General features: G+C 40.7%; 1 protein-coding gene across 3 annotated transcripts in view; it reads right to left on the minus strand.

Moving 5' to 3' along the window:
* The window catches only part of LIFR (LIF receptor subunit alpha), a 74,495-nt gene that overhangs the window by 37,384 nt on the left and 21,390 nt on the right, over nt 1-15,721 (minus strand). For all 3 annotated transcript variants that reach the window (XM_026506849.4, XM_026506848.4, XM_057312206.1), the window contains exons 2-5: nt 13,269-13,429; nt 11,338-11,452; nt 8,500-8,639; nt 2,611-2,774 (exon numbers count right to left, since the gene is read on the minus strand). In XM_026506849.4, coding sequence (XP_026362634.2) covers nt 2,611-2,774; nt 8,500-8,639; nt 11,338-11,452; nt 13,269-13,410 — 561 coding nt within the window. In that variant the 5' untranslated portion in view covers nt 13,411-13,429. The remainder of the gene's footprint in view (nt 1-2,610; nt 2,775-8,499; nt 8,640-11,337; nt 11,453-13,268; nt 13,430-15,721) is intronic.

Here is a 15,721-nt window from a genome sequence, read left to right on the forward strand (position 1 = left end):
AAAAATAAAACTAAAAATATAAGACAATACAAGAAGCTGTACCCTAAAAAAGAAAATAATAGTATATACTACTCGGTTTAGCTGTGGATAGTGTTTTATATAATCATAATACAATGAATGCCACTCTACCAAAAATTATCACAGAATGATATAACAGTACTAGAAAAAGATGGGAAATGTTAAGAGAGAGAGAGAGCAAGCACACAAGCATGCAAGTGTGTGCGCCCAGGCCAGGAGGTGACAAGATTAAATTCTCATCTCCCACTGTTACAATAAAACGTTGCTCAAAACTGAAAAGAAAAATTAAGGAAGAGCAATAAGTGCATGCTATCTGGACAATGGAAATACATAATAAAAGAATCAGCTAAAAGAACTGAAATTTGTTGTTCACGTGGAGAGCAGAATGGGAGGGGCCGAGGGTGCTGCAGAGCTCCCAGGTGTCATTCCCATCCTGTCCTCGCAGCACCAGCTTCCAGGCCTGTATGTGAGGCCACAGGCAGAAACTGTCAAGTTCTAACCGAAACCCCAATGTACAGTATACTTGATTCTTACACAATCACAAAATAACAGCAAAGTGACAGGTTAGAAGCAACTCTGCCTTAAATAATGATATTAATAACACAGAATTACAAACAGAAAGGTCACATTTTACTATAGACCTGAATCACTTGCCCTTTCAATCTCACTTCTTAAAAGTTCATTTGTTCTATTTTTCTGGCCTCTTGCTCTATTTCCCCATGCAAAGATTTTTCTTCAAAGATCAGATCCCCAAAGTAGTGCTTTGCCACGGCCATCACGTGATGCACCTTGTGGCCGTGAGTTGCAGGACCTTAAAAACAGTGATCCTTTCCATTCCTATATGTTTGGTTTTTTTTAAAGATTTTATTTATTTATTTGACACAGAAAGAGAGACAGCCAGCAAGAGAGGGAACACAAGCAGGGAGAGTGGGAGAGGAAGAAGTAGGCTTCCAGCGGGGCAGGGAGCCTGATGCGGGGCTCAACCTGAGCCGAAGGCAGACGCTTCACGACTGAGCCACCGAGGCGCCCCCATTCCTTTATGCTTGATCCCACTTACACTTCAGAAGAGTAGCCCTCTTACTCTAGCATCCCTGAGGTAGCCCCAAAGGAAGTAATGACAACTCGTAGTTGTTTAGCAGCTTTATAGATACTGTTATCATTTACTAAAGTAAATATCTGGCACCACTTCACCAATGAGAACAAGGAGGTTTGGGGAAGTTACCTGAAGCCACTAAGTGGTAACCCACCCAGCACAAAATGTCAGCCATCATAAAAAGCTACATGGTACAATTTTAGAGAAGCAATAGTTTTAAGACAACAATGGTAGAGCTGAGTCAAAGCTACTTGCAAATTAGGTTGCAGGAGAAAACTGCCATTAAAATTCCAGAAAAGGGAGAGCATTTTAGGCTGAGGTCGTTAGGATGGGCTTTAAAATACGGGGTAGGATTTGACTCAGGTCTTGAAGTGCATGTTTGATTTGCACAAGTGCAAAGGAAGGGAAGGCATCTTATAATAATAATAATCTTAAAAATAAATAGATCTATTTTGTAACAGAAATTGCAGTGGTTAAGAAAGAGCACAGACTCTGTAACTCTGAGTCCTGGCTCCACCACTTCATGTCTTCCTGTGTCTCTGGAGCTTCATCTATTAAGTGGGGATGATGCTCAGAGTGCCTCCCTCACCAGTCTGTGGTGAGGATGCAAAGAGCGACCATACGCGGAGCTTTTACGGGGCTGTCGGCCACGCGGAAGCGTGGCACGCACACTGCTACAGTTAGGCTGCCACTACTTTAGGAATGCCACACACAGAGTGTCAGAAAGGAAAACCAAGACAACTATGAAATACAGAGTAATCCTCTTCTTTATCTTTATGATCTATCTTATCTATGCACTTAGGCAAATCATTGTAAAATCTTAAGATAGTCTTCTAATTCTTAAATCTATGAGTAAGCATATTTCAAATTCATTAAGGAAGAGTGAAAAGACAAAAGAGGGAATTCCCACATACCCGCTGTCAAAACGTTTCACTACTATTCCTCATCCTCCTTTAGGTTAATAGGAAACTAGAGACAGATCATAAGGAAACTATTCATCAACAAAGTTTAAAAAAATAAGAGGAAAAAAGCATGTACTATTAAATGTAAGAACGTTAATTCAGATTCAGATAAATTCAAACTTAGAAGCTTATACAAAATTTCTCAACAATTACTGTTTATAGTATTAGACAAAACTAAAAATAATAAATTACATGTATTCATATATTTCATTTATGTAAAAACATGCACATACAAAAAGCTGGACAGAAACACAAAAATAACATTTACTGTGGTCAAGTGGTGTGGAATCATGGATTATTCCTCCCTTAATTTCCTAAATTTACTATAATTAGTAAGTTATACATTATTTTAAGTTATACATTATTTTAGTAAGTGATTTGAGTAATAGCAAATAGTTTATAATGAACCCTGAAAGGACAGCTAATCTACTTCTTTAACTATGTGAAAGTTCACTGACATCACCTTAAAATTTTTTTTTAAATTACTTCGTTTCTTTAATGTCACAGGAAAAAAAATCTATTTTGGTTCAAACTTACTAATTTTACGATTTCCATATTTTCTTTACGTAGAATTTTAATTTCCCAGATGACATTTAAGTGATGTAGAAAAACAGAACCCCTGTCATTCCACTTTAGGTGTAATGTGGAAGTTGAGAAATCAGCAGACAGATTCAAGATCTCTGGAGTATCTGGAATTAAGGCTTGAAGAAAAGAAAACAGACATGACTTAGTAAAATAATGATTTTCATATTGTAATTCCATTAATCAATTACTTCAAAACTCTATTCCTTCTTGACCAAAAAATAATCAAGAATTAAAAGCAAACTCTCGGGGCGCCTGGGAGGCTCAGTCGGTACAGCATCCACTTCTTGATTTTGGCTCAGGCTGTGATCGCAGGGTCATGAGACGGAGACCCTTGTCCAGCTCCACGCTGGGCATGGAGCCTGCTTAAGATTCTCTGCCTCCCTCCATCCCTCCCCCTGCCTTGTACACATTCTCTCTCGAAAAAAAAAAAAAAAAAAAAAAAAAGAAAGAAAGAAAGAAAATTCTCAAAGTGACTACTGAAAAAAGAGAATATATGTATTTATTTGCATAAGCAGCTCCCAATGATTCATCCCTCAAATCTGAGAAAATTATTACCAAATCCCAATATGTCTTCTAATACAAATAGCCACTGGGTTCCCACAAAACTCTAGTGTCATCAGTCTGGAATCTGTAAGGATTCCAACATCAGAGAGAAGTAAAGGAGCTTCCTCAGTATGACTGTAGGTCAGGCCTAAGAAAATGATGGAATATGGAAAGCTTGCTCTGGTAGAGCTTCTCACCTGTTTTCTCTGCACCCTTCCCACTCACCTGGCAGTGTCAGAGCCCCTGATGCTGGCACAAGTCACCATTTGGGGATGCTATGAACCATTACTGGTATATATCTGTAAATAGCAGCAAGACCACAGGAATGACCAAGGCATTGAGTGAGGGAGCCAAAAGGGTACTGTGCAGATGTGGGAAGTACTCAGCAGGATAAGAAGGCCTTCAGAAAAGCTAGGTGAGCTGTGGCCTGCAGGGTGCTGAGAGAGATAAGGTGATTAAGTGGAAGACCACTGCGGAAGGCTGACCAGAGTAGCAAGGATACGGATCATGATGCATCATCACGTGCATGAGGGATATGGAAAAGGAAAAACTCTAATGGGCGTTTCAAAGAAGTGACTGGATCAAAGAAATGAAGGATTAGTATAATAAGAAAGGGAAACATCTAAGATTACCTCAAGTTTCTAGCGTAGAAAGCAGGCAAAAAGAATCACGGACATTGTGAGGAAATGTGAGAGATAGGCTGTCGATGACCAAGCGTCAGGGGAGGGACGGAGGATCAGTGGAGGGGACTGCTGACCGCGAGTGAGAACAGGGCCCATCAGCACCATGGACACAGATTCGAGGAACTCGCTGAGTGTAGCTGAACAGACTTGAACACATGATTCAAAACAGCCAAAGCTTGTTTGACAGCTGAGAGCTACCAAGAGACAGTCACACCTTCAAGGAACCAGAGAACCCCAGCAAGAATGCTGAGAGGCAGAAGGAAACCAGAGAAGATCCAGCAGCACTGAGAATAAAATAAATAGGTTGTCATTTAGGCCCAAATCAAAGAGAGTTCACAGAGGAAAAGTGAGGAAAGACCATTGGCATTGGGGAGGGTCCTGTCATTGGTGAGAAAGAAGTCTGGGAGGGCAGAGGGCTCTGAAGCTGCAATACAGAAGGTAAAGGAAAAAAACATGCTCAAGGATATAGTAGCTCACAGGGAGAAAATGGTAAATTATAAAAATAAAAAAGGCAGAAAAAAAGCAAAGTATTCTTTAAAATCTTCAAGTCTCTACTTAAAAGGGATGAGTAAATTACTCAAATAGTTTGGATCAATGAAAAACACGTAAGGTATGAGCCTGTCCCGCTGTATGAAACGTGGCTTCCTGGTGTGAAGGGCAGACAATGTGGGGACTGTCTTACATGTTCTCGCTTCCAATCACAGTAAGTGAAGGTAAGTTAAGACAACTCCAGAGACACATACATGCTCTTGGGCCATCCCTATCCTAGCACTGCCCCATGAAGCACAAGGGCTGGTTAAAGCAGTCACAGCAAGCCCAGGACTGCAGGACTTTACAGAGGTAGGGGAGCTGAGTGTGCTAAGTAACAAAAAATGGCAGAGCAAACCAATATAAATTAGTCTTGGAAATTAAAAATAAGTTCTTAATAAATTGAACTAAAATGTGCTGACCATTTTAGTGCTCTATGCTGGATCTGTGTAAAATATTTACGGCTGTACAGGAAATAGTCCCTGTGGCTTCAAAACCTAAACACTACACAGCAAAGTCAGCGGTTCCACAGCTACCTAAGGACAGTGGAGGATGCTTTCTAGGACAAGTTTTAAGTAGGAGCTGCTTTTAAAACAGAAGGAGCCACTATATCATATACCTGAAACTCATGTAACAAATATTGTATGTTAACAAATTGGAATTAAAATAAAAACTTAAAAAACAAAAAAAAACAAAAACGGAGCAAAGGAGGAGCAAGAAATTGCTTTAGTATCCGGAGAGGGAAAGTTCCAGGTGCCAGTGTGATCACAGAGCAGAGGCTTCTAAGAACATTGTTCTTTCAAATGCTTCAGGCTGTCATGATATAGTAACTTAAAAATTATGAAAGATGGGAGCATTTACACGAAGGCAATATTCATCTATTAAAATACTCCCTCCCTCTCTGGAAAGTACACGTAATTTACATTTTACCTAAATAGAAGTGGGCTATTCTTCAAAACACAAGTCATAGCCAGTATTTCAAGCTAAAAGACAGTAACCACAATTATGCAAATGAGAGGATTAAACACACATGCGCGCACACGCACGCGCACACACACACACACTTTTTCACTACTTCATAGTACACTTCCTCACAGTAAAATGGGAAGTTTCCCTAAGATCCCACAAACTATTATCTGCATTTCTTTACAGCTAAAATAGACACTTGAGGACAATATTAACTTGCTTTCCAGAAGACAGGAACTTTTCAGCTGGGAAATAAATTTAAACACTTGTGTTTATTTTTTAAAGCTAGTACGTCTTTACCCATAACCTCCATGCTCTTTTTCGCTTAAACATCAGGAGATGGGAGCTTTCCCAGCTCATTCATAGGATCCACATTATTTATTCTGCCTCGGCCAGATCCATATTTTCAGGTTATTTTAAGAAACTTAGACACTAGAAGTCTTATAAAGACTTATTTTTGTGTTCGCCCTTGTCAACTAGAAGCGTATTATGTATGTGTGTATATATTAAATGCCTGGTTTGCTTTATATGTATGGTGTTGGAGAAATCTTGATTCTTCATACTTTTATTCAGTAGCAAATTGCCAAAGAACTCAGATCCTCTAATGCACAGGTACACTACCATTTCATAGCTTCTCCCAAACACAGTAGGGACTCAAAGAATTGCTAATGCATCCAACCGCCCTTTTATTTTCCTCTAGTTTGCTTTTCAATTTTCTTAACAGTATTATCATAGTAGTAATAGTAATATCTTATTACTGGGATACTGTTAACCTAATAGTCTAATCATAATCAGACTCAGTATTATTAAAACTGCTATCAACAAATTACATGGTATGTAAACACAATGGACTATTCACCTAGTAAGTCATCTAGAGTCTGTCTTGATTCGCCCCTGTAGTTCTTTCCATTGACCACTATCATCTTCAAGTAGCTTCCCAGGCAGCACCTTCTCCTTAACTATTGAAAAATCAGGCAACACCAACTGGCTCTCTGACAGAGTCCTAAGGAATTTTTTTATAAATCTGGAATAAAATTAAGTTAGATTCCTTATACTTTACTACACAATAATTCCAGATGGTAAAATATTCAAATCAAGCATGATAACAAAATCAAAAGCTCAAAAAAAAGAAAAAAAAGAAAAAGTGAACGATTCTATTTATATAAAAATGAAAACCATGAAGTTTAAATTCTAAACTTGGAAAATTATCTGTAGCAAATATGATAGAATTAATAACCATAATATAGAGAGCTCTTGTGAACCGATGAGGGAAAAGATGAGCTTCAACACAAGAGAAAATTGAGAAAGGATACAGACAGTTCAGAAAAGAACAAAAATGATCATTTTTTTAAAAATAATCACAGAAATGCAAAAACAAAGTGCTACAACTGGGGGGCCATGAGATTGAAATGGCAAAACTAAGAGAAATGGACAATACCCAGTCCTGGCAAGAAGTAAAGAACAGGGAGCCCCTCTAATAGGATGTTTATGGAAATGCAAAGAGACTCAAAAGCTTCAGAAAACTATTGGCGATGGATATCAAAAGTCCTAACAAGGGGATTATCTTTAATGCAGCATTCCCAATTTTAGGAATTTAGCCTAAGGAAATCATCACACAAATTAGAAACACACATGTGCAAAACATGCTCATTAAAGCATTGGTTGTAATACTGAAAAACCAGAAATAAAAATCTCAATGTTAATAATCGATCACTTAACATAATTACAGTACCTCCATTCTATGGAATACTATGCAGCCTATAAAAATAATACAGATTTAGATAACAAACGGAAAAATCTATGTCTTCTGTTAGGTTATAAAGTAATATGAACCTTACTGTTTATATGTATATACATAGCGAATATATTTAAGTGTTAACAGTATTTCTCTGTGGGTACTGAAATCATGGCTGATCTGTACAAAGACATTCTCACATGGATCTCACATTCAGCTGCAGAAAGAAAATAACAAACATGGCTCTTCTCTCTTCATCTTGAAAGGCAGTGAGACAGAGGTGAAGTTCCTGGAAAGCTCGCTTTGTTTTTATCCTTTCACAATCTGTTCTATCTCAGACACAGACCACTCCAAACAGGCATCTTATCCATGAAATTGGACAGGTCACCCAGTTAATTATATTTTCCGCCTTGTTTCAAAGTAAGTCATCCTTATAAGACTCATTATAATATCATTATGATGCCATGCCATAACAGTTGTCAGGAGCAAACAAACCCGCCTCTCCCACCATTAAGAGTCAAGGCTCCTAGGGTTTCTAAGGTCTCGCTGTGTAGCAAAATTTCCATCTCCATCAGCCTGGGTCTATTTCATGACTCCACTCAGCCTGTAACCTAGGTTGTAGGCATTTAATCAACACCTCTGTAAAAGATGCTTGCCACATGCAAGGCAGTGGGCTAGGTGCTAGGTGTAGAAGAGAAACTCTCTGCCCTACGGAACCTATTTTCTTGCGAAAGCAACACACAGTAAGTGCCTTATCACATAATATATTAGTAATGCAACCATGAGAAATGCCATGAAGGAGAAATACACATGGCCTTTGGGAATGTTTAAAAAGGAACGGGTATGCTCAAAGAGCACTTCCTAGAGCAGGGGACACCTGAGAAATTCTGAAAGGTATGCAGGAATCAATGAGGCAAAGAGGGGACAAGAAAAGTATCCAAATATGGAAAGGATCGTGAACTCTGTGACATGTACTCTGATTGACCAGACGACAGTCTGCTTCCTTCCCCATCTTGGCTGTGTTCTATAAGCCACAGTATGGTTGCTGGGGAAATGCAAGCATTAGTCTAAGAACGGAAATTCAAAAGAAGAGTAAATTTCTGCCAATTATAAAGCACTGCAATACTAAGCACAAAGGCACTGTGCTGAGTTACTTTCTTTTTTTCTGAAGATTTTATTTATTTATTTGAGAGAGAGTGAAAACAAGAGAGAGCACAGAGGGAGAGGGAGAAGCAGACTCGCCACCAAGTGGAGAGCCCGACATGGGCTCGATCCCAGGACACTGAGAGTATGACCTGAGCTGAAGGCAGATGCTTAACCGACTGAGCCACCCAGGAGCCCCTGGGCTAAGTTATTTTCAAATCAATTTTCTTTTCAAATACTTACAAACATTTTTTTCATTTAATGTGAATTTACTTATAAGATTTCCAAAATCATATAGACGGTTTATCGTTATTTCATGATCACCAGGTAAAAGAGCAGGGATTTTAGTATTTGTTTTCTCTGATTGATAGCAAGAATAAGACCTGCAATAGAAAAAAAATCAAATTTTAATTAGCGGATAAAGTTAATCGTGCAATTGTCACAAAAATATGATTAACACAAAATGCACTAGAAAATACTTTGTTCTTTCGTACAAAAACATGATAGGTTATACTGCATCTAAAGACTGAAAAACGAGAGGTTAATGGTAAGTGCATCAATGTGGAGGATGCATAACCAGACTGTACCAGAAAGTCTCATGATAAGCAGAAATGATTATTTCAAGAAACTCAGGACTTTAGCACACCCTTCAAACTCCCACCAACCTTCCCTCTGCAGCCTTACCTGGCGCCACACACGCCCGCCCCGCATCAGCCCTGCACGTCTATACAAGACCATCATTCCGTCTCAGGCTGAGACGGCGCTCCACAGATACTGAGGACAGGAATGAAACTGGCTGCTTGTGGTCCCTCAAACACACCCTCAATCTGCTGTTCCTCTGTTTTCAAACACACCCTCAATCTGTCTGCTGCTCCTCTGTTTTGGCTCGAGGGTTCAATGTCAACAACACTTTCTCTTCCGCTTTCAAACTCTTCCAGTTCCCCACCCATTATCTCTTTGACTAAAGTCGGTTTTTTCCCCTTGGTTCCACAGCTCTTTCAACCTTCACAGAGCACATTTACATTCTTTTTATTGTTTTTCACATACATTTCTAACTCCCCATGCAAATATGAGCTCAAGCAAAGGGACTCTGCAGCGCCTCGTGCGACCCTGCCCAGCACCCCACGCAGACCCTCTTTCTGTTCTTTACTCAGGACTCCAATTTGACCAGGTCGGCTCACCTCCTGTCACCCTCACTGGGGGAGGCTTCCTTAGGTGCCAGTAACACAAAAACACTTGCATTTGCTAAATCATGCTATGTCCTAAGTTCATGCCACTGAACCCATATTTTTTGAGGCTGGAATGTCCTTCTGTCCTTTTTCTGAGAAACTGGGTCTTCACACTACACAATTTCGTCTCTGACAGCCTCTGGAGCCCCACACTCCTCAGTCAATGCTCCCTCAGCCCTTCACATATAATTCCGTCGGCACTTAACCCACAGTGATTTGTTTCTTGGGAACTCCTGGAAAGCCAGAACAACTTCCTCTCTGTGTGGCCTGAGGTAGTCACTCAGGCGATTTACCACAACTTTCAGGTTATCCCCTTCTGGATTCACAGCAGGACTGTACTTCCTGCTCCTCTGGAGCGAGGCAGGCAATGGGACTTTATTTGCAGAGAAATGTGAGTGAAAGTCACAACTATCCCTTCCAGAAGGAAGCTCTGGAAGCCAGCATAGGCTGTGCCCCCTCTCCTTCTCCTGTCTTCATGCACTGGAGGGTGAGGGGCCCCTAGACTTGGGGCCCCGAGGAGAGACTGGGGACAGAGATACCAGCTGACCCAAGAGGGACACAGAACACAAGCAGGAAACAATCCTTTATTTTCACGGCAGAGAATGAGGAAATAAGATTTTAGGGCTGTTTCTGCAGCACAACCAAGCTCCTCCTGGTTAACAAATTACCACAAAGCTTACACTAAGTGTAATAAACTTAGTCGCTCAATAAACTACACCAGGGGCGCCTGGGTGGCACAGCGGTTAAGCGTCTGCCTTCGGCTCAGGGCGTGATCCCGGCATTATGGGATCGAGCCCCACATCAGGCTCCTCTGCTATGAGCCTGCTTCTTCCTCTCCCACTCCCCCTGCTTGTGTTCCCTCTCTCGCTGGCTGTCTCTATCTCTGTCAAATAAATAAATAAAATCTTAAAAAAAAAAAAAAAAACTACACCAAAGGGGGAAAAAACACCTGAGTAAAGTTTAAATGTGCACTTATGTCGATTTACATGAGGGCCACCCAATGGCAAAATGAGACTTGGAGCTGCTGTGCTGAACGACTCTGGTATTGCTGAACCCCTCAGAACCCTGCTGGAATCGGGGGAAAGGAAGAGAACGCTCAGTTTGCAGACAGCCCCAAGGCCTTACCTCTAGGCTTTGGAGCTCGTGGCCCTCTCCAAGATCACTTGAGAGGCGAAGGTGGGGTGACAGAACCTGTCACTGGCCTCCTAAAGTCCATTCCCCCCTTCCCTTAATAACATTAACTCAAGGTTTATGCAGGCACACTGCCCTGCCTCTTATGCAAATAGACTCCATCACTTGACTAAATTCTGCCAATGAGATGCAAGCAGAGGTGTTGTGTGGGACTTCTCAGAGGTCTCCTTAAAGAAAAGCATCCTTTTCCTCACTGCTTCCTGGAATGCAGACACGACAGCCACTCTTCAAGCATCCTTGAACCATGAGATCACACGCTGAAGCTGGCACAGCAGCATGACAGAGAGGAACCTGGGTCTCTCATCAACGACCGTGCCAGCCTTGAACTGCCTACTCCAGACTGACGTTTTCTGTTAGGCAGAGTCAAAACTTGAACCCAACTCATCTAGACAGACCAGTAAAACTTCCCTATAGTAGATCAGAATCCACAGCCTAGGAAAGGGGTGTTCTATACTTAATATTCATGTAACACAAGAATCAAAGTTTTGGCCAGGAGAAGGGTTGTTTCTACCTTGATTGAAATAAGATTCAGATATTTTTAGGAAACAGAGAGCTAAGATTTACAATTTCATTAAAAAAAATTTCTAGAATAAAATCTCTATGCTCTACTATTAAAGACCTTTAGGTTATAGCTATTCATTAACCAAAGTATTTTTATTACCTGTTTTCGATGCAAATTTCATAAACAGTACCATGGCCTGCTCCAGAGGGTGCTCTCCAAGAACAGTCCCACACTTGCAAATTGTTAGTTATACACTTCAAATCACGAGGCGCCCCTGGAGGAGAAACACACACAGAACATGCTTAATAATTTAACTGCACCAGAGAAGGCCAACGTATCAAACCATCTTTAGTCATGAGTATGAGCAGATATGTCCACGCAGGATCCATGTTCTTTGTGCAGGGATGAGCCTACAGTCACAGAAGGGACTGGTTTTCTATTTCTTTTTGTAGCTGTAGACTAAAAAATGAGAGGAAACCAATGGAAGTGGGCCAAAAACTCGACCCCTTTGGGACTGAGCCTCCATCAAAGTCCCACCTTCAGCCACTAAGATAAATGGAGGGAGTCAAGGATGAGACCCAAAGAGGGCCTAGAAGAATTTTATCTCCAACAGCCCCATTTGCCCCCATTCCTCCCCCCAAATAAAGTAACTCCAAGTAAAAATTACGTGTTTCCCATGCCCACAAACACAGCTTCTAAGCACTCCTAGCCACTGCTGCCCCACTGCCTGTTATGAGACTGCCACCTACACAGAAACCCCATGGCCAATCTTTACATTTTTGTGAAGCAGGAGTGCCTAGGTGGCTCAGTCAGCTAAGAGTCTGCCTTCAGCTTGGCTCAGGGGTCCTGGGATCTAGCCCTATGTTGGGCTCTCTGCTCAGGAGGGTGTCTGCTTCTCTCTCTCCCTCTGTCTGCTCCCTCCCCTTGCTGTTGTCTTTCACTCTCTCTCAAATAAAATCTTCAAAAAATGTTTTACGAAGCATATTATGTTTAGATAGTAATGAACTCACACAAGTCTCTGAAAAATGTGTCTTTTGCGTAGGCTGAAACAACTGAAAAGTAACAACTCAGAAGACTATAATCCTAATAGTATTTATTCATACCTATAAAAGAATACTAGGTCATGGAATACATTCGCACTAGACAATAAAAAACTGTCATGCTAAAAAGAGAATGAAAGGAAAGGAGGAGGGGGAGAAGAGGGAGAACAAAAGGCAAAAGGAAGGAGGAGAGGGAAGGAGGGAGGAAATAGAGCAGTTAGAATGTAAAAAAGGTTATTCCATCTCAGACTCTCTCTATAAATGTCTTTGAAAAGGTTTTTTTAAATTTTCACACAACTGACATGACATTTACGGTAGCAATAAACTACAAAGTTACTTATATGTGACAAAACAAAAACATCGGAAGCACTCACATTAGTAATCATCAGTAACCATACTCAAGTTATTTAACAGTGATCTCGGGGAAAAGAGGAGCTCTGTTTCATCATGGAAATAATATAAAAACTAAACTCAGGGGCAGAAGGATGATAATGTTCTTTACAGAAATAAGCTAGGTAATAACATCTACACAAATATTCTTAATATATAAAGAAGATGAACACGACATATTATTAAAGAAAGAGATTTAGATTTCATTTATATGACATTGGGAAAAGCAAAATTATAACAGAAACTAGGCCCGTGCTGGCTTGAGATAGGGAGGAGAGGAGCTGAGTACAGAGGAGCATGGAGAATTTTCTGGAATGGGGAGTGTTCTGTATCTTGATTGTGTTGATGGTCACATGACTGTACACACTTGTCAAAACACACAAAATTTCATCCCAGAAGGGTTAACTGTATTGTATGTAAATTATACCTTAATTTTTTTTTGGGGGGGGGAAGAATATTTAGATCTACCTTTATGGGCCTTTTTAAAAGAGACCAATAGTACATAGAAAAAAAAAGGATAACAAAGAAATGGATTTTAACCATAGAAAACCTGAAGGGGTCAATAAAGACACAAGAGCACCTCATAATCAAAATAGTAATGGCAAAAAAAGAGCAACGGCATTGCAATCAGTTCATTCTCTAAGACTCAGATGCACTTACCCCTTTTCTGGCTATTTACTTGGTTCATTAAGTACAGGAGAATAAATGTTAATAAGAGCCACTGGAAATGTGAAGTCCTCCTCATTCTTTTACTATCCACCATCCAGGATGGTCTTCTCAAACGTAAGGAAATGTCCATCATCCGTGCAAAGTAGTCAGTCCTAGACGAGGAGAAGAATTTTGAATGGTGTTCAAAGTGCTGCAAAGACACCTCTTGTACTCTGTACAGCCACGCGGAAAACGGATACTGACAAATACTGAAACATACCGTACGTTAATAACTTTGCAGACACTAGACTCAAGCTGCCCTGGCTCTAGGAGATGTGAATAATGGAATCCATTATAGCGTCAGTTTTCAAATGACAGGCTTCAAGTTCGAGATTATAACCAAACACATATTTCTCAACTCTCCATTCCAGTACTACACAGTATAGAAAAGCAGTACATGAAACTGAAGTTTTGACAACTTTCAAGGATATATGGAATGACATTTTTAGTTTCAATTAATAGTCATTTATGATAAGTAATATTTTTCTTTTTCATTTACACTGTGATATAAAGTTTCTATTTCATGTAAGTTTAAATAAAGAAAAAATTAGTATAAATAATAGTATAGGAGGCTTGCAGATGTGGCAAAAAGAGTGTCCAATACACACACATGACTAAATTGTAACAAACACTACAACAACTGAAATGGGAAAGTGACCGCTGGTAGACAAGAGATGTCCACACATGTAGGCGAGCAGGGACTGAAGCCAGGGTGCCTTGGGGAGGGACTGCAATGCAGGCAGGCGCTGTTCAGCCTAAGACCTCCCTGAGATACTTGTCAGCAGATGACCAGAAACAGCCTACCAAGGCCAGGTCCCCATCCAGGCGCTGGAGGTGCGCACGGAACCAAAGTCCCAGCCCTCAAGGAGCCTGGAATCTTGTTGGGAGATACATATGCATAAACTACTAAGAAATTTAAGATCTTGATATGTGCTTTAAAAACCAGGATAAGTCGATGTGTGTGAGTATGAGTGAATGAAAGTGTTACTGACTAATGAGAAGATGGCGAGGAGGAAAGAGGAGCAGCAGCAAATACAAAGACCCTAAGAAAGGACATGCTTACTGGGTTCAAACGTCAGGAGGAGGAGCCTAGCCCAGAGGAAGGGGGCTGGTCAGGCCACAGGAGGCCTCCAGGCCGTGGAAAGGATTCAGAGTTTAACACGGTTGAGAGAAGAATCCACTGTTGTGTTTTAATCAGGGGGGATCCATGATCTGATCTGCACTTCGGGAAGATTTTGGGAGCTGCTACATGGACGGTGGCCTCCAGGGGAATAAAGTGAGGTAGAGAAACCAGAGGCCAGGTGAGACTACCAGTGGTGAGGACAAGGGTTCTGAGAGCAGAGGAGGAAGAGATGGTCAGATTCTGGATCTGCTCTAGAGATGGAGGGTCTTCCCAATGCACTAGAGGCAGGACAGTGTGGTGATTTAATTAAGAACATGGACTGGACATTTGGGTTCTTTCCATATTTTGGCTACTGTGGGCATTGCTGCTATAAACACTGGGGTATGTGTGCCCCTTCAAATTACTATTTTTGTATCATTTGGATAAATACCTAGTAGTGCTGTTGCTGGGTCATAGGTTACTTCTATTTTTAGCTTTTTAAGGAACCTCCATACTGTTTTCCAAAGTGGCTGCGCCAGTTTGCATTTCCACCACCATGTGGATGGAGCTAGTGTATTATGTTAAGCAAAATAAGTCAGGCAGAGAAACACAAATACCACATGATTTCACTCATATGTGGAATTTAAAAAACAAAACAGATGAATACAGAGTAAGAAAAGGAAAAATAAAGTAAGATAAAAACAGAGAGGGAGGCAAACCATAAGAGACTCTTAACTATAGGGAACAAACTGAGGGTTGCTGGAGGGGAGGTGGGTAAGGGGATGGGGTAAATGGTGATGGGCATTAAAGTGGGCACTTGTTAGAATGAGCACTGGTGTTATATGCAACTGATGCACCACTAAATTCTACCCCTGAAACCAATCATATGTTAACTAACTTGAATTTAAATAAAATCTAAAACAAAACAAAAATGGACTGGGGCTGAATCCTAGCTTTGCTACTCATTGTGTGGCCTTAACCTCCCTGTGCCTCAATTTCTTCATCTGTAAAGTGGGGATGATAACTATATTTTCCATAAGTTGTAAAGATTAAAAGAGTAAATACGTGTAAAGCACTTAGCAGAGTGTCACACATTTAGTAAGTGGTGTAAGTGTATTTAGTGTGCCGTGTGAGATATAGGGAGAGGAAAGGAAGCAAAGATGGCTATAGATTTGGTGGAAACACAACAATGGATGGGTGGTGGTGCCATTTAAATCCTCTCTGGGTACATAAAGAGGGAGGCAGGGATTTTCTGTTTATAGGCTGTTTATAGACGGTCTGTTTATACGACCTCAATCTTGAC

Source organism: Ursus arctos, unplaced genomic scaffold, assembly GCF_023065955.2.
Source record: "Ursus arctos isolate Adak ecotype North America unplaced genomic scaffold, UrsArc2.0 scaffold_15, whole genome shotgun sequence".
Lineage (NCBI taxonomy): Eukaryota > Metazoa > Chordata > Mammalia > Carnivora > Ursidae > Ursus > Ursus arctos.